Below are 19822 nucleotides of genomic sequence, written 5' to 3'. Positions count from 1 at the left end.
TTTAGTCACGGGTATTTTTAGTAAAAGTCATGGACAGGTCACAGGCCGTAAATAAAAATTCACCTGTCCATGACCTTTATTAAAAATACCCACCATGACTAAAACCTGGGCGCGGGGCGGTGGGTGCTTGGGGGCGGTGGTCCGGGACCCCCACTAGGGATGGGGGATTGGCAGGGGCTTCCTATCCGGCTCCACATCCCTACAGCTCCTAGGCGGCACAGGGGCCAGGGCAGGGGCTCCGCTGCTCCCGCCACAAGCACTGGCTGCTGCAGCTCCCATTGGCCAGGAACCGCAGCCAATGGGAGCTGCGGGGGCAGGGCCTGCAGGCACAGGCAGCACGAAAGACCCCCCCGGCCCCACCACAGCCCCTCCACTGTCTAGGAGCTGCAGGGGGGGCCATGCCAGTGGGAGCCAGGGAGCCTCCCACCCCGAGATAAGTGCCTCCCCAACCCCCTGCCCCTAGCCCCCTGCCACACACCCAAACTGCTGCTGCTGGCCCAAGGGCTGCCTGAGAGACAGAACCAGCTGCTGCAGAAGTTACAGAAAGTCACGTAATCAGTGACTTCTGTGACCTCCGAGACACACTCGCAGCCTTAGTTATTGAAAGTGATGATAGATAGTCATCTGGTGGGGAGAAAGACTATGATGAGAAAGCTGTGTCTGGAGATGACAAAAGGAATCTCTCTAGATCCACCAGTACCATCAGAGCCAGGCTGATCGGCGCAACATCTAACCCCATTTTCAAATGTCTATCTGATGAAGGGTGGAGCAGTGAAGCAGGGGAGTTCTCCAGAGCCAAATGAGACCATTCCAAAGGCGAATATTGGGGCCATGAGCTCCAATATGGCCACGCCGGTTGGTCCTGCTGCTATTGTACTTGTGCCCAAGGAGCCGGATATTAACTTCTTGGGTAAGGCAAGAGAGGAAAATGCCACAGAGTCATTGGAACTCTGGTAGTCCTGTTTCAGGAACAGAAGCAGTGGACTGTGCTGAACGTCCGGGTCCTCAGATTCAAAGGAGTTGGAGTCTTGTAAGAATGGCGATGCCGACAAAGCCATCAGAATGGGATGTGTTAGAAAGATACGGCCAGCAGATGGTGGATGTAATGCAGGAGATGAAGCCCTCTACAGAGGTGAGTGCACCGGAACACACAGAGACCTTGCTCCTTCCCAGGCAAACAGTTCATGAGGGCTTGGAGCATTTCCGAGTCTCCCCAAAGTCAATGGTATCCAGTCTATTGATGGGACTGGAACTGGTAAAGGCACCTGTCTCAGGACTGAATTCACGGGATGCCAGTGGAGCTGAAGCAGGAGGAGTACACGGATCCAGCACCGGGACCAGCAGATCTGTTGAGCGGTGCAGCCTTTTATCACTCTTGTACAACTTGGAATGCGTAGCTCCTCTGTGGCCAGAACATTTAGACAATGTAGCATCCTTCTTGGATTTAGAGGAAGACTTACTGCCATGCTTACGAGCATGCTTCCATGACTCATGGCTTGTCCCCGACACGGATGTGACAGGTTGAATCACAGAAACCCCCTGGGAGCTGCCACCTGATGTGCAAAGACTACCTCTGCTCCTGCTTTCCCTGCCAGCTCAGGACTCCAGTACCCTGTCTTGCTGAGCCAGACACTCTGGTCTGTTCCAACACAGACCCAAGGTCTGAATCACTTCTCCCAAAGCTGCAGGTTTACCTGAAAACAGCTCACAGAAGTGTGCTTGTCTTTAGCACTCAGATGCCCAACTCCCAATGGGGTCTAAACCCAGATAGATCAGTTTTACCCTGTATAAAGCTTATGCAGGGCAAACTCATAAATTGTTCGCCCTCTATAACACAGAGAGATATGCACAGTTGTTTGCTCCCCCAGGTATTAATACATACTCCGAGTAAATTACTAAGTAAAAAGTGATTTTATTAAATACAGAAAGTAGGATTTAAGGGTTCCAAGTAGTAGCAGACAGAACAAAGTAAGTCACCAAGCAAAATAAAATAAAATGCGCAAATCTATGTCTAATCAAACTAAATACAGATAATCTCACCCTCAGAGATGCTTCAGTAAGTTTTTCTCAGACTGGACATCTTCCAGGCCTGGGCACAATTCTTTCCCCTGGTACAGCTCTTGTTCCAGCTCAGGTGATAGCTAGGGGATTCTTCATGATGGCTCCTCTCTCCCTTTGTTCTGGTTCCACCCCTTTATATATCTTTTGCATAAGGCGGGAACCCTTTGTCCCTCTGGGTTTCCACCCCCACCCACCCCCCCATTGGAAAAGCACCAGGTTAAAGATGGATTCCAGTTTAGGTGACATGAACACATGTCACTGCAAGACTTCATTGCCCACTTGCCAGCACACACATATACAGAAAGATTCACAGGTAAACACAGCCATCTGCAGACAATGGTTCTTGTTAATGGGAGTCATCAAGATTCCAAACCATCATTAATGGCCCACACTTTACATAATTACAATAGGCCCTCAGAGTTATATTTTATACTTCTAGTTTTAGATACAAGAGTGGTACATTTATACAAATAGGATGATCACACTCAGATTATAAGCTTTGTAACGATACCTTACAAGAGACCTTTTGCAGGAAGCATATCCCAGTTGCATTATATTCACCTATTATCATGTTTTTATAAAACCATATAGACTGCACAACGTCACAACGGGGTCTGCAGGATTGGTACCAGCACATCCAGACAGAGGCTCTGAGTAGGGCAAGCGTTCTTGGATTGCTCAGGCCAATGTATGGGGCAAAGGGAGGGTTCCCCAGTCAGGATCCGACTTCTGCCCCATGGTTACCTCCATGAGGTGCTTCTTGAGGCAGAGAGCTCAGCCTTTGCATGTACAGGCAGGGAAAGAGACAGATACTGCATCTGGAAGCAACGTGGGCTTCTCCCAAGGAGTACAAGCAGCACTGGTGTTTGTCTCTGATGGAAAATGAGCGAGAGCAGAAAGCACAGACTTTGAATTCCAGAGTCTTCAGAATAATCCAATACCCAGACCGGGGGCCGGGGGGGGCGGGGGGGGGAGGGAAGGATTGTTTGGCGGGAAAAACATCCAAAGTGGCATCCCAAATCTTTAATTTTAAAAATTGCTAGGAATTACAAAGAACAAAAAATAATAAAATCCTAACTATGAGCAAAAGCATGAACAGGTTTTGTTTTTTCGTTTTTTTTCCATTTTCAGAAAATACATCACTAAAAATGAGAGGTCAGCAGAAGCTCCAACTTGGACCATGCGGCCGCGAGAAGGAACTAGAGATGCTGTCGGTCCACCCCGCTCTTTACTGCCTCAGGTGAAACCACGAGACAATACAAGAGCACATGTGCGGACCACCGAACAATACAACTTTGAAAAGGTCCGGCTCCGAGTGCATGTCGCATAATCCTCAGTGGAATACAATAGGAACCATCACTCAAAAAAAAAAAAAAATTAATACTTCATTTCAAATCTCTCCTCTCTGCAATACAAGTCATTTAGGCCTGGTCTACCCACAGACTTTGTACCAGTATAACTATTTTAGTAAGGGGTGTGATTTTTTTATCCAACATAGTTATACTAGTGCAACTTCTAGTGTGGATACATGTATACTGGTATACATGTGTCTTATAACAGTACAATGTATTCCCCATCCTGTTCAGGAGTAGGCTATACCAGTATAAGCACCTTTACACCAGTATAATTGCATCCACGCTAGGGAGCATTGTACTACTTTAACTATACCAGTATAGCTAAAGCAATACAACTTTTGTTTATAAATGAGGCATGAATCTGCAAAACAGAGATAAGGACTGTTTATTCGATGCTTTAAAATCTACCAATAAGTGCCAAGTAGTTATTAATTTTAAAATCCCACACTGTATACTCCCTAGAGTGGGTAAGTGTCTGTAAGAATAAGTTTGATAGGTGATAGCAGAAGGGTATGGAAGCAAAGATAAAAGATTAATTTTCAGTCAGTTTCCATTAGATTGATGTTACATATTCAAAGTTTTGGGGTGGGAAGAGTGTGCTGTGATAATTCGGCCTACAAACTTACCCTAATTGTCAGCTCAACTGTAAAAAGAGAGTGAAAGCTCATAAAATGTCACAATAACCTATAATAATAAATGCTGATGGGAAAAATTGAAAAGGGGAGACAGAAAGAAAGAATTAATCCAAACAAAAAGGCCTACTGAAGCAGCCGGACTGTGTTAATTAAGATCATGCCTGGTAAACAAGAGCTTTGTGAGACTGAAAATTAAATCAACCAAAATTGGTGTGTCAGAAATTTGGTCTAACTGTGGACAAAATAGTGAGAGAATGGGCTATTCTGCCCAGAACTCCCTTTTAGGGTTCTTAATCAAAGACTTTGGTGCAAAACACAGACCAAAAGACAGAGGCTACTGCTATACTGGCTTGCTGAAAGAAGGGGAAGGAGCAAGCTTCAACATCATGGCTGCCATCCCCACTGTCTCCTGGGACCCTGGACCTGCTTCATCCTAATTCTGAGAGATGTCCTGACCAGACCAAGCCAGAGAGAGGACATCAACCCCCATCATCTCTTGGAAGTGAGCGTTCCCCTTCTCCCCCCACAAAGTCTCCTTTTCCTTCCCCATCTTATTTCTTCTCTTTTCTGTCCCTCTCCTTTTTTTCTTTCAGTGAAATACAAGCCTGGCTTAGCCAGCGAAGACTGTAATTTTGCAACAAGTCTGTAAACCTGTGACCAGAAGGAGGCAACTAAAAGTAATGCCCTAAACAGCCTGATTCTGGCATAAAGTTTGCCAGGTCTTGGATTGGTTGATAAGAACGTGTGCCGTGCCTGTTTCTTTCCAGCAGTGAAAATGTAAGTGAAAGTGAACACCAGAGACAGAAGCCTCGTTTTCTATCTTTGCTGTTGTTTTCTCTTCCCTTTTGTGTGCATTTGCCTCTTGTCTGCTAGGAAACAAAATCAGACTTTTACAACAACAGCTCCAGCCCAGCCCATCTTAATTGATTTCTTTTTTCCCTTAAAAAGGACAGTTCTTATGATCTTTGATACCATCGAAGAGACTGTCAAACAAAGGTTTTTTTTCCTTCTAAAAACTCTCTCCAGCTAAAGGGAAATGGAACACAGGATGTTGTTAAAATGAAAGCCTTATTTAATTTCAAATGCTTTAAACTGTTTTTTTCTCTTTCTTTTGTGTATCTTTAATAAAAGGTTAAAACAATTTTTAATGGTTGTGTTTGCCATGGCACTAAGCAGGCTGAAATCTCTGTATACCAAATCCCAAACCTTGTTTAGAACTGTTCAGTGTTGGAAAGTGACTGGGTATGTTAACACCGTTAGCCCATATATGCCCTCTAAATTAATAGAACAGGAGACATGTTTTACTTTTACTTCTACTATTTAATTAAAATTAAAAGAGTATTTTTCACTTGAGTTCAAATGAGTTAATTAAAATGTTTCAAATTGCTACTGCTTTGGAAAACCTTATATAAAGATTAGATAATTTTCAGATAGAGGTTATATGTTAGTTTCAATATTTGTTAATAAAGTAAGGCAGGTTTGAAATCTTGGGGGGTTATTACTATTTTTAATGAATGGGTCTGCGACAGTTTTTCATAAGACCTTGATGCAATTTTTTTTCTTTTAAATGCCCTTTGCTCAGCTAGTCATGGCTGCTGAACTTTCTTATTTGATGCTTCTGCTCAGAAAGGCAACTAATGAAGGACCTGCTGAAAATCCTGTCAGAAGGATAACCGATCTTCTTCTAGAACTTCAATGACAGTTCTTCATAAAGTAAGGCAGCCAGCCTTTCCAAACCTCATTAATCTGTTTTAACTGCTGCAGCCAAGAACAAAGGAGAAAGGCAGAGGAAATTTCAGTTGGAAAATATTTTGACGTAACTGACCAGATGACAAACTAAACTTAAGCACATGTCAAACGCAGAGAGAGGCACAAAGGCATCTGCAGGGGGATACTTAGGAAGTCAGCACAAGCCGAGATGAAGTCAGGAGCTCTGAGTACTGTGTATATTTTTGTAACCGCTGATGACTGGAAAAAGAAGAGCTAGAGCTTAAAGGATCTTCTTTAAAAAAAAAAAAATAAATAAATAACCACGCATCATGACTATTTTTTATACCAGAATTGTTTACCCAAGTTGGATCAGTTAACTAAATACCAATAATATCTAAGATGTATATTCTGCACCATCTGCATTCCTAATTTGCTCACTGCTAATGTGCACACACTTTTTGCTATCAACTTTTAAAATACTGCTGTTATAACTAGTTTTGTTTACTACACTCAGTGTCTCTCACTTTAGAGCTGGATTGTAACTTGTTTACTATTTTAATGACCGGAGTTTTCTGGAAGTTTAGGCACTATTTTGTCATTACTGACTTATAAAAAAATTAGGTCTGTCGATTAATCACAGTTAACTCACACAATTAACTCAAAAAAAGTAATCACAATTAAGAAAATTAATCGCAGTTTTAATCGCACTGTTAAACAATAGAATATCAGTTGAAATTTATTAAATATTTTGGTTGCTTTTCTACATTTTCCAACTATATTGATTTCAATTACAACATAGAATATAAAGTGTACACTGTTCACTTTATATTATTATTTTTGATTACAAATATTTGCACTAAAAATGATAAAAAATAGTATTTTGCAGTTCACCTCATACAAGCACTGTAGTGGAATCTCTTTATGCAGTGCAACTTACAAATGTAGATTTTTTTGTTAAATAACTGCACTCAAAAACAAAACAATGCAAAACTTTTGATCCTACAAGTCTACTCAGTCCTACTTCTTGTTCAGCCAATAACTATTGTCTATATTTACAGGACATAATGCTGCCCACTTCTTATTTACAATGTCACCACAAGTCAGAGAGCTACAGAAATCAAGATGCAACATAAACCCAGATGCAACATAAACCCAGGTATAATAATCTTTACATTTTTCGAGACAACACACAGTACTGCAGGCCTCCTATAGACAGGTTCCTAGAACAGCATATAAAGCCTTAACCATCTGATTAATGTGTGCCTCAAAAAGCTGTCAGAACAGGACAGATACATAGCCATTCAAAGAAACTGTCAAAAGAGAAAATGGAGGCAAAGCACAGATGAGACCAGTGAATAAGGGTTTAATCTTCTCCACGTTCAATTTGAGAAAACTAAGTGACCTCTAAAACTAGGTGTCACAGAGACAGACATGCATAACAAAGAGCTGTCACCGGGCAGACAGGAGCTAAAAGTTATATATCCCAGTGTCCTATGAATACATATAGCCCCATGACCTTTTGGTGATTTATTTTGTTCCATCGGTAACAAAAATGAACAAAAAAGTCTCTGGTCTGGTCTACACTATAGAGGTAGGTTGACACAAGGCAGCTGACAATACAATGGATACAAATGCTCCTGGTAAGGACGTGCACAGCCAATCCAAGGAGCAAAGTGTAGCTATATACAAGCAAAGTAATTACTGCAGCAGCTGTATGCTGATGTAAGTTAGGTCGACTTAATATTGTAATGTAGACATGGCCTCTAAGGGACACTGGTACATCTCTTGGGCTGCAATAGAGGAGCATGAATAAGGAGTGACAAACTGCATACACTGTTGAGTGAAATAAGTAACCAGTCCAAAGAGCAAGTCAATAAATCAAGACTGAAGTTCAAACACTCAAATAAATCTCTCTTTGGAGGGGCGGGGAAGAGAGATAACTCTGCTGCCTTCCTTCCCAGCTTCTTATACAAGGTCACACCAGTGATTCCAGAAACACTGAAAAAACCTTCAAGGACATGAGAACAGTTGGAAGCTTCTCCCTAGAAAACAAGGAAGGTTACTGACACTGGTAAGGACACAGCTATTCAAGGGCTCATATAAACTTCAAGGAGCAAGTGCACAGAGGGTCAAATGCAGTCTAAGAGGAACCCTTGAACTTCACAACAGATCACAAAAGAAGACAGAGTGCAATGGAAAATTGGTTACCTCTTGTGCCTCTTCTCTTGAATATAAATAGAGGCAGCTCAGACTAATCCTTATGGCTGCAGTATCTGGCTATGAACCTTCCATCCTCATGCCACACAAGTACTTCCAAAGATGTATGGAAACAATACATTATTTTTAGTAGATTAAATAAAACCAGCAACACCACACTATATTAGGTGCACAACCATGGTCAGCGCTGCCACTAGTGGGCAGGCAAGCAGGTCCTCTCCCAAGACAGGTCTTCTCCTGTTGAAGCATAGTCCTGTCCCTCAACACCCACACCCCAAGGGTTTCCAGTCCTCCCCTTCTATAGAGGGGTTTTAAGAAGGGAGGGGTTCCTTGAACAGCCACAGTCTTTTCCAGCTGGCTCCTCAAACTAGGTGAAGCGTCTTGCTGTTGTATTGTCCTCTCAGAGCCCGGGGTCACCCTCTACACCAGGCTCTAGTCCAGGGCCCAATAGTGGGCAGCTACACCCAACACCTTGTGGTTGAAAGCCACACACCTCCTACTGAACCACTTCCTACCCTAGTCTCCTTCAGCTTCCCAGACTAGATTACTCCCATAAAGTTTCTTATCCACATGCTCAGTCATATACCTCTCCTTTCTGGTTTCTCTGGGGTCTATGCTGTCAGGTCTCAGGCAATCAGCTCCTGGGGAGCACTTCTTGTTAAGAGCAGCCATCTGCTCCCTTTCACTACCTGCCACTGAACTGCTCTGCTCCCCTTTTTAAAGCCCTGTCTCCAGTTTGTGCAGGCTTTGTAGGTGTGTCTGGACAGGGCTACCTGGACCCAGAGCTGTTCCTTAACCCCTTGCTCTCCAGTAGGTCTGTATACCCCATCAGACACGGCTTATTTAACGGTTAGCTATATACACTGAAGAGGCCTGTGCATAGATATACAAAGCACTTTTGTCCAACAGGGGACACTGGAGGAGAGGTCAGTCTCAAAAAGGAAGTTATCGGGTAACAAATTTTCTGTTCTAGACTCAAACATCTCCCCCAGGGTGGAACATTTGGAACACAGTTAGAAAGGAAATAATAGCTGCGAACACTGGGTAAGTAAAAAAAATAAGTCAAACATTCTCCTTTCCCTAAAATAAGTCATATCAAGTCATATAATTAATTTGGTGATCATTGCTTGAGCACTTTCCTGACAAAAGGTGCTTCTGCAGAGAAAGGAAAGTCATGCCTGTGGTGCTTTAAAAAGAGTTGATGGATGACCAAGAGGTGGTTTATCGTATCTCCTCTGTGGTGGCTGGTGCCATTTTTGCCCCTGAGGTGAATGTGGCACCAGCTGAATGGGCTCTGATCCTTTCTGGAGTCAGCTTTATCTCTGGCTGAATATGCTTCAGGGATACAACTACCTGATACGTCTGGAAATGAAGGATTATTCTGGTTTCAGGCCGATGAATTTAGAGTGGAGGGAAACAAAACATGTTTTCCAAAGCTGACCACTTCTGCTTAGGGCTTGTCTACACAAGGAATTTTTGCATTGGTAGAAATGTGTAGACACCCTGCCTTATGTAAAAAAATGGAGGTAGGGGGGCTCACACTGGTGCAGCTTATGCATGTTTGAAATGGAGCACGCCGCACCACTGCAAGCCACTTTTCATATTGGAACAGAATATCTACACTACCCCCAGTGCAGGCAAGTGCTAAAAGGAACATTTTAACTGCTCTGTTCACAACTAGCACATGCCATGTTTTTTTTGTTCAGGCATTGATGCTTTGGGGAAAAAACAAGGAATTGTTTTCTTGTAAGGTATGAAGGAAAAGTTAACCTTGTTTATGAGTGAGTGTGAAGTACAAAGAGCTCCCTTGTCTTTTTGGGGGAGACAGTAAGACCATGTCCTCTAAGAGCAGAAGTTTCCAAGACTCTCTTTGTTAGTGTGATTGGGACCAGGAACAGGTCTTCATTGAAAAGTAAATACAGAGGACTAGCTGCCATCAGAGTGAATGGATGGGTATTCACTGGAACAGATGCAACCCAAAGGCCTCAGCCTCAGGGAGACAACAGGGTGCAGAATTACATTTACAATATGATCAAAAGGATGGGCAGAGAAGAAAGCTGCGTAGGAGTTGAGAGCACAATAGGGTGAGGCAATGAGATGGTCATCAGAAGATTAGAGTACCAACACTGCCCACATGGGCTGCTGTAAGTAGGTCTATTTTTCAAAAAACATGTTTCTTAAAGTTCGATTCCCTCTTCCTGCATTTTGTCTGGTTTCATCAGCATTTCTGTTACGGCTGTAAACTTTGCCTGTCTTGGAACCACATTGCTACTTCTTTATGTTAACTTTCCTGAACACCAAGGTATGTTATCAAAGATTTCCTTTCATACATTTTCCAAACTTCTCACATGAATCAATTACCACAGAATTAAATACTAATTAACTAATAATTAATGGTACCATACTATTAAATGGCAAACTCCTTCCAAAGTATCACTTTACCGTGGTTCCTAGTGCTGTGAAAACATTCCACTTATGCAAGAACACTGTAGGTACAATTTATTTTGCACACCTTCTAAACATGATGAAGTAACAACAGTAGCAAGACTCATATAGAGATGTGATAATGGAGGCAAAGAGTCCTGTAATCAAACATCCCCTGATGTTTTACCCCAGGCTGTTGTTTTAAATTCAAGCCCCTGCGTAAGTAGGTAATGGGGAAGAGAGCCCGAGGCTGCGTTAGAGTAGTTTTGGTTACGAGCCAAATGACTTCGCAGATTACTTTGGGCGTCTTCCGGTAACTTTTATTTACACTGGTGTACACACAAACACACACACACACACACACACACACACTTCAAGGCCTCTATTTTTATATACCACGATGCATTTATACCTTATGTCCGGACTTAATAAACTATGAGGCGGTAACAACCCCTCAGCACCGGTGCATACCTAATGCATTTTTTTTAATGCATTAACCTTATTGGGGGCGGCAAAACTAAGTCCTCAGCACCACATTACTAACTTTATTGGGGGCGGCAAAACAGTTTTCCAGCACCGCTCTGCATCTGATCTTGCTGCACAGTCAGTAAGTTCAGATGGCGTAAGCCCAACAGGGACAGACGGTCTTTACGGGCAGTTTTTTTCCCCCGATATCCCAATAGAGATTTTAAAAGGTCTTATACCTTTTTTGTGGCGTCATGGGGATCAAAGGGGAACAATCCATATCAGCTGCCACTGTCTTAGTAGGCGTTGCCATCCCGGACGAGCTCCCAAATTGTCGGAGAATAATAGCGTTCTTACTCTTTTGGTTGGGTACAGCAAAGTTAGACACTTTATTTTTTTTTAAACAGCTGTGTAAAGGAGGAGAGTGCACTGGGACACAGGGTCTCCCCCTCCTAGAAAGGTCTCTTCACAGGTAAACGATTACAGTGAGCATTTTATACCTTTTGTTACAGACAATAATAAGCAACAGCTGCATTTTGGTCATTTTGATATTTTTTTTAAACTTATGTAGACTTTTAGTCTAGATTTCATATTGTTTGCACATTATTTACACAAAGTTGCAACAACTTTTTACATAGTTTTTTTTTTAAACTTGCCTTACACAATTTTTGCTTTTACAAATTTTGTGTTATTAAAATTACAATTAGCCTAACTTTTGCTATCAAATGTTATGCACTGCAATTCCCTTTTTGTTAGTTTTTTTTTTTTTTTTTGCTTCCACAATGCCATTCAAGAACATCTGAGTGGGATGGGAAGAGATAGTAAGAGAATAGGTACACCTCTACCTCGATATAACGCTGTCCTCGGGAGCCAAAAAAATCTTATCGCGTTATAGGTGAATCCGCGTTATATTGAACTTGCTTTGATCCACCGGAGTGCGCGGCCCCGCCCCCCTGGAGCACTGCTTTACCACATTATATCCGAATTCATGTTATATCGGGTCACGGTATATCAAGGTAGCAGTATGTCCATTTAAACGGGATACCATTACTGTAAAAATAGGTACACTTTATCCAATAAGCTTAGCATTTCATTTGCAATGTTCTAAGAAGAGACTGTATGAATTTTAAAACTTAAAAAAAAAGTAGGATTTCATTAAATAAGAAACTGCATTTGATCTCTAGTATAATATATCGAACTGTCCATTAAACATTTCAATTTTTTACTTTTATTTTTTTCCACCCGATTCAAAACTCAGTCTTTTTAAAGTGAGGTGTTGTGGACTATTGAGGCTCAGATGAAATACAACTCTGACTCTTCAAGCAATAAAAGGAAAAAAGCTTACTTGAGATTTATATACACAAAAGACTATCAGGAACAATGAGGGACAGCAGACTGTAATAAAGGAATGAGAAATTTCTTACCTGATTTTTTCTGTTAGTAGCTTCTCTCTGAATTCAGTACTCCTGGGCCAGTGCCCCCTACCTGTGGAATTCAGAGGTGGTCCAACATTGTTGCTAGAGGCTCCAGGACTAGGCTCCACCCTTCAGCTCAGACCACTGTTGACTATGAATCCTTTCCAGCAACTGTTCATTTCTGAATGGGTCTGTTTCTCTGGACAGGGTACTGATTGGCATGTTGCCTATTCATGGGTAAAGGTGCACAACATGCAATCTGTGCCTTGCTGTGACTTCCACCAGCCACTTCAGAGGGTGCAGAGGGCAGATCAGAAGAATGTCTTCTACAGGAATTGTGAGCTCGTATATGCAAACACTCTTTGACTTTGTCACACGGAGGATTTTGTTGGTCTGGAAGAAAATGTATCGAGATTTCCTTTGAAGCGTCTGCTCTAGTTTTTTTCCCCCCATGTCAGAGTAATAGTCCCTTCCTGGATCCCTTGATATTGGTAGTAACCAATGGTTGCTATACTGGCTTTGACAGTGAAGGCTGACACCTCTGTGCCATCTCAGCAGCACAGCCCATAAATCAGGATAATTTTGAACAAGGGCAGGGATGTTACCCTGCTGTAATTCCACAGAACTGCAACTTTGTGAGCAATGGAAACCTCAGGGTCATAGGCTCCCTGAAGTGCTCAAGGCTTTAAGCCTTGTGAAGACAGCCTTCCGAGCGGTGGAGAGAAAGACCCTTTCCCACCTTTCATAGTCTGAGCCCCTTTCTCTGACTGAGCAGGGTTTATGGCGGATGATCAGAAGACAATTTCCTTTCCACTGCTGCCTCAAATCTGAGCCCCTTTCCCTGGCACAGCGAGGGTCCTTGGTCTGAAAGCCAGACAGGCACAATTTCCATTAGGGTGAAACCTGAGGCAGGGCTGCACAGGCTTCTTCACATGCCAACAGATGCTGCAGGGGGTGGAAGGGGTAGTGAGCATGGTCCAGAGCACTGAGCAAGAGACTTGATAGGAGAAATCCCCAGCAAACCCTCCCTTAGGGGAGAAGGGGTTTCACCTCTGATTTTCACCTCAGTCATTTATTAACAATATTAAATTACTGCCTTGTGAAGGCAACACTTGCTTTTGCCTTTTTGAGAGTCTCTGGGTTTTACAGGGCTTATCCCAGAGTATAATGAGAATCCCCCCCCCAATTCATAAAGGGAAGATGGGGAGCTGTGCAGAGCCCTGTTTCTTCCCCAGTGGGCCAGAGGACCCACTTCAGTATCTTGAGGGCAGGCGGCGGATGACACTGGATCCTTCAAGGCTCCTCCTCCTCCCCAGCCTAGGTCTACTGAGGGCCCTGTACCGGCCAGATAGTTTCCTCCTCGTCCTTAGACCCCCTCCCCAAAAGCTCAGAAGCTCCTGATCAGGCTTTTCTGCACTGGAGTCACAGCTTCTCGGAGCAGGATAGGTCTGCCAACATGCCAGTCTGACTCTGAGCCTCATGCCCTAGCAGCACAAAGTTTGGCTCGCTGGCAGGCAGGCAACAGGAGGGCATCATTCATCCTCTGTAGAGCCCGAAAAATGCTGCCTCATGTAAGGCGCTCCGCTTAGATTTAGCCAGGTGTTTGCAGGACAGCTCTGCCACGACTGAGTGGGAGCAGAGGGGCCTGGCAGAGGGCACTACAGCAGCAGATCCAGGTGGCTGAAACTATCTTGGTGCTATTTACCCAATGCCGGGAAGATTATAAATCACAACTGCACAAAAATGAATAAAAACAAAAACTAAATGGCCAGGAGAAACCGAACTGCCAACTTGTTCCACCGCTGCAAGCAGAAAATCTGGTGTCTGTCTGAGCTGAAGCCAACAGTGGAGCCCAGTCCTGGAGCCTCCAGCAACAACATTGGACTGCTTCCGAATTCCACAGTTGGGGGGCACTAGCCCATGAGTAATGAATGTGGAGAGAAGCTGTACAGCAGAAAGTTGGTCCAAAACACAAAACATTTGTATTGTCTGAAGCCATTTACTTTCCTGAGATTAAGAAAAAATAAAAATAAATGACCTACCTTCACCGCCAAGAAGTTGAGGCCACTTTCATTGGCCAAAGCTTTCGCTATCATTGTTTTTGAGCATCCAGGAGGTCCATAAAGTAGTACTCCTTTGGGTGGTTGAATCCCCATTCGGATGAAGGATTCAGGATGCTTGAGGGGCCATTCCACCGCCTGCTTCAATTTCAATTTGACAGTTTCCAGTCCTCCTATGTCTGACCAGAGTACCTACAAAGCAGACCATTAGCACAAAATGGAGGGTTGTATAGAACTATGGCATCTATATCCTTTTCAATAGGTTTATTTCATGAAGTTTAACAAAAAAAGTGCTTTAAGTTTTAAAGCCTTTTAAATTAAAACAGGCAGCATCTGATAAATTATCAGTAAAGAAAAAAGGGAAAATGGTGATTTACATAACGAAAGGGAGGAAAATATTTTTTTATATATTGAGCATCTATTTCAAAAATGAATAACTGCTGTTATCCAAAAATACAACCCAGTATCAATACTACCACCCACATAATCTGTAAACTCTGCAGGATCATTAGATAATTCCCATTGTTTCAATTCCTAGGTGTGTGGCATTTATATATAATTTGTAAAGTACTTTGGTATCCTTCTAGGGAAAATTCTATATAAATTTAAGAGGTTATTATTTCCATCTAGCACACTAAAGAAATTTATACTAGGTGCAAGTTGCCACGTAGTAGGGACTACTAGCATGCATATGTGTTTGAAGGATTGAAGTGGTTTAAATCACTTTGCAACAATATTTATTCCACCCTGGACTTGTGCACTGGAGATTTAACTAGTATGTTAAAAAAATACTGGATGAGTATTTACATATTAAAGATTAAAATGTAAGGAGTAACTGCAATTGGAGTTGCTATGCTAAAGATGTGAGGCAGGTGCATCATGAGTAAAAGCACAGACACCAACAAATGTATACCACTAAATAGAATGGAGGCTATTCAAAATGGTGGGTAAAATGAGCCGTACCTTTTCTTACAGAGTTGTGAAGAATACTGATAATTTTCCCCATTCCAGATAATTCCTTGTATTTTCTATGTTTGCAATAAGTGGTCTGCCATTATGCCCCCCCTTTTTTTGTCAGCATCCATTCTATTCTGTTTTAGATATTAAAGATATCAAGTCTCCACAATAAGAGGCAACTGACTCAGATGACCTTATGTTTTGAGATGACATTCTCCTAAAATAGGGAGTCTTCAAACACAGGCAACAGATTTACTGGCTATAAAATCAGGACTCCCCTCTTAAGATTCATCTGTGCTTGACCGAGGTAGACACAAGGATGGGGAAGCAGAAAGAACAAGGACTGCTGAGAAAGAGGTGCCTGACTGGGCAATAAGTACTGTGGTTGATTAAGGAAGCATAAAAATACACACAACTGACAGCATTGCCTTAGAAGAGTACAGATGAACTAGCTAATGGCAGAATTTTGCTGTGGGGGAAAAAAGTTAAGAGAAATATCAATTCAGAGAAAAGAAAAAGAGAGGATTGCTGTTTCTGATTCTAAGGAATCTAGTATTTGAGGAATAAGTGGTTAGGGCTTATGAACTGCCAAAGCAGCCTGCCAATTTTGCTAACTTGCCATACCCCAGATTTTGCTACCTGCCAGTGCTAAAACTTATTTCTAATGTGCTATTTCAGAGAAGTACTGTGAAAGAGCATTTTTGATTTTTTTCCATCATACAAACAGGCCTGAATGGACAAACATTAGCTAAATAGTAGTAAATGGGCTCGCACAGCTACACATAGTTGTGCGTGTTGTTGCTTCTTATTTTGAGGGGGAAATAACTGAAGATAGTGAATGAAGCAGAAAACAGTAACTTCAGAAAATGCATGACAATTAATTCCTCAAAATAAGAGGCTGACATATTTACAGAGTCTTAGTTAGCATGAAGCAAAGATACAAATTCTTAAGACCAGGTCTTAGTATGTCTCCTTAACTTTAACAGAAATAAATAAAAAAATAATAATAATAATCTACAGTACAATATGTTTTAGTAAAGAGTCAGGAAAGACGTTTTCTGTAGTTTCTTAACACTGTTGGAAAACACTTTTCTTAAAAGCCATATACATTACATGAAACAAAATTTATAAATTTCCAAATTAACTTGATAATGGGATAGTAACAGCAGCATACTTTTCCTAGGGAAGGAGAAAAGACAAATAGACTGCCTTAATTTTCAAAAACCATATTATTTTATTATTATATTAATTCACGTATGTAAAAGATGGACTGGTTGTTCCAGCAGTAATGTTCCAGTGGAACATGTTCTCTTCTAATGGAGAGAGCTGGGATACAGGAGATCGTAGCAGAAACCATACGTGTCACGCAGAGGAAAATTTTTTTTTTTTTTTTTTTTTTAAAACAGTGGAATACGTAAATCAGGAATTTATTAAAATTTTTAAAAGCAACAAGCAAAATGAGTTTTGTGGTACCTTGCACATCTACAAAAATTCAGAGAAAGGACACTTATGACAAAAGTACCCTGAACCACTGTTCAAATAACTCTTCAAACATACTGTGTCTGTTCCACTGCGGTATGCCATTTACCATCAAGACAAGGCATACATGAAAAAGGAGAAATTAGAGAGGTAAAGGGCAGCTTTTGAGAAACACAGGTGTGGAAAAACCTGAAGACTCACTCTAGATAAGTTCCCTTTTGGAACCTGGTGCTAGGAAGGAAAGATACTGTTTGATTCCTCGAAACTGCACTGTAAGAAAGAGGAGTGTCCTGAGTTTTCATACTAACACAGCATGCAGGGTTAAATGTTTTGCTAACTTGTTTATCTAGAATTTCTATAATGCAGGCTGTGATCTACCAGAGTCTATGACATTGAGACTGCTCCATTTGCTATTTTTTATTTTCTTAATCTGATTGGGCCTCAGCCTAACTCATTTTTTGGCACAGAATTCCCTCAGGAGTAAGCTCAGAGGGATAGTGATAGTGCGCTGCTGTGCAATATAGGACACCTAGGTTTCATTCCTGGCACTACATATTTAATTCTTCAAGTCAGCAGGGCTGAGAACGTGATGCAGAACAGTAACTCCCTAGACAGTTATGACGCAGTAATAAAGAAACAAAGCAGACATGCACCAAAGGACATCTCATCCAGAACTTTTTGGCTAGAAAGGTGTAAGTCTCAGTGTGCTGAATTACAATAGGACAAAAAACAGGCAGGGAAAACCCTCAGAGAATTCTAAAAAAACCCATAGAAGAGGGAGGAATGGCTGCTATAGCTGAACTCCCCAAACCACTGAAGCACAGAACTAACTTCCTGATGTATAACATGAAACCCTCCCCGGCCCCGTCTCCAAAGTCCCTGACACACAAGAGCAGTCTTCCAAAGAGGTTACATATAATGAAGTTCAAGAGAAGTGCCATTAAAATGAAGGAGTACAGGACACTCAACAGATTCTTGCAGTCATCACACAAACATTTTGCATTCTCCCCACTCACAAACACACGGCATAGCTCTCTCTGCATACATGGAGTGCCAAGAGAATGCAAATATATAGTACACCAGGAAGTGGACTGTAACGTGCCACCTCTACACCTGGACAAGCCTTTCTTCTTCTGGCCTCCAAATAAGCTCACTATCCATTAAGTCCCTCTCCAAACTCACTTAATCTGACTGCTTTCCCCCATCAATAAATGGGGTATGTTTTGAATAGAAAAACTAAGTATTGCATCCGATAGCCTTCATCATTCAAATAATGCAACTGATAGATACTGCTCTTACGAGTTAAGGTAAATGTATATACTGTGCAACAAGTAAAATGGTACAGGCACAGCAGTGTGGCTTTTGCTGGTTTTCTATTAAAAAATGAGCACAACCAGAGCAACTTAGTTTAACAAAATACTACATATACTGACCCTCCTACAATTCTTTCTGAAATTCAAGATTAAAAAATTTAGAGCTAATTACGACAATAAAAACTCCCACTCACTGCGCTGCTCAAAGTGGTGCAGATTTCAGAGAAAAATTCTGCATATTTTGACTAACTTCTCTGCTGACTTCATAATAAAACAAGAGCATTATTTATCTTGAGTGGTGGAAAGAGGATGTTACACTTTCAGGAAAATACAGGGGTAGCAACGAGAGAATGGTATCGGCACATAACCAAAGCAGGAATGAACCTTTTATCAAATTGCCTTTATTCATGGTTTAAAATATGGAATGTTACCCCATCTTTGCGGTCTTCTCTCATTTGCTTTACATAGAGCTACTTTAAACAGCCCTAACATGAAAAACAGCCAATTTTAAACTGAAAAATATTAACCTAACATAATGAAAGTGCCTCTCAGTTTTCTTAAGGCTGTATTTGATTTTACTGCTAACTCATTGTATAGCCCAAAAAGTGCATCAATGCACGTGTTTGACCCTTGTAATAATATATCTTTCCAAAAAAGAAAAAAAAATGAACTGTTAATAGAGTAATACAGTTCATACCCAAGCTATTGTCTCCTATTGGAAAGTTTCCTGTGGTTGGTCATTTATATCATGCTTTAATGTATTTTTAGCCAGGGTTTTTTAGATGACAAACAAAATTAATGTCAAACTTTGAAACACTTTTTTTTTTTGAAAAAAGAATTTAATCCCTTATTTACCAAAAAAGTAACACATAATTACTTGTCTACTTAGATAGGCGGCTTCGTCTTAATAAATAATAATAATAATTAGAAAAGCTATCCTCACAGAAATATGCAGATGAAAGTATCCGAAGATTAATCACTCTCAAATAACTAAACATGCTGCATCATTAGCACATGCACTAGTCAGAAAAAAAGAGAACTGAAGTTATAGGACTCCAATTGCAGGAATCAACTACTTCTCATTAAGCCAATTTGGTTTCCGTTAGGGGTTTTTTGTTTAACCCATAATTTTTACAATATGATATGAACATAATAAGCTTAGTGCAAGAAAGCACTTTCCATTGGTGTAAATTACTGCAGAGCGCATAAGTAACATATCACAGTGCACCATGGACTCGAGCCAGCTAATAAAGTGCTGGATGGAAAAATGGCCCAAGTCCATGAACTGTAAATATTGTATTGAAAGGAGGTGAAGGGGGAATAAAAAGAAGAACTTATTATTGTATTTATAACTAATGTTGGTTCCAGTTCTTGTGAAGAGCAAATAATTCCAGAGGTTTCCCAACAGATGTTCCAAGACTGGACAATCACACATCATGACCCCAAATAGTGAAGTATGCTAAGGCATAAATAGTCTATTATATTGCTAGCATAAGATCATGGGCCCCCAATGACTCTGCGATTGCACCCATTTAGCTGCCAAACTACCTGGTTTGCACTCACAATCAAGTACTTAAGCATCCAAACAGGTGCAAGTGTAAGTGCAATTAATTGGACATGCAATTTTTCATCCTCTTTAACTGCAAGAGCAAGACTGTGCTTGCAATATTAGATTGAGGTCTAGCTAAAAATCAGAACCTAAGTTTCAAAAGTATTATAAAATATTGCATG

General features: G+C 41.3%; 1 protein-coding gene across 6 annotated transcripts in view; it reads right to left on the bottom strand.

Annotated features, from left to right (window-relative positions):
• SPATA5 (spermatogenesis associated 5) overlaps positions 1-19822 on the bottom strand; it is a 290334-nt gene that overhangs the window by 229678 nt on the left and 40834 nt on the right. For all 6 annotated transcript variants that reach the window (XR_004645908.1, XM_034772170.1, XM_034772171.1 and 3 more), the window contains exon 11: positions 14325-14534. Coding sequence is in view for 5 of the 6 variants with exons in the window: in XM_034772170.1 (XP_034628061.1) it covers positions 14325-14534 (210 nt within the window). In the remaining variant the exon portion in view is untranslated. The remainder of the gene's footprint in view (positions 1-14324; positions 14535-19822) is intronic.

This window comes from Trachemys scripta, chromosome 5 (genome assembly GCF_013100865.1).
Source record: "Trachemys scripta elegans isolate TJP31775 chromosome 5, CAS_Tse_1.0, whole genome shotgun sequence".
NCBI lineage: Eukaryota > Metazoa > Chordata > Testudines > Emydidae > Trachemys > Trachemys scripta.
The sequence above is the reverse complement of the archived record's forward strand: the minus strand, read 5'-3'. Positions and strand labels throughout refer to the sequence as shown.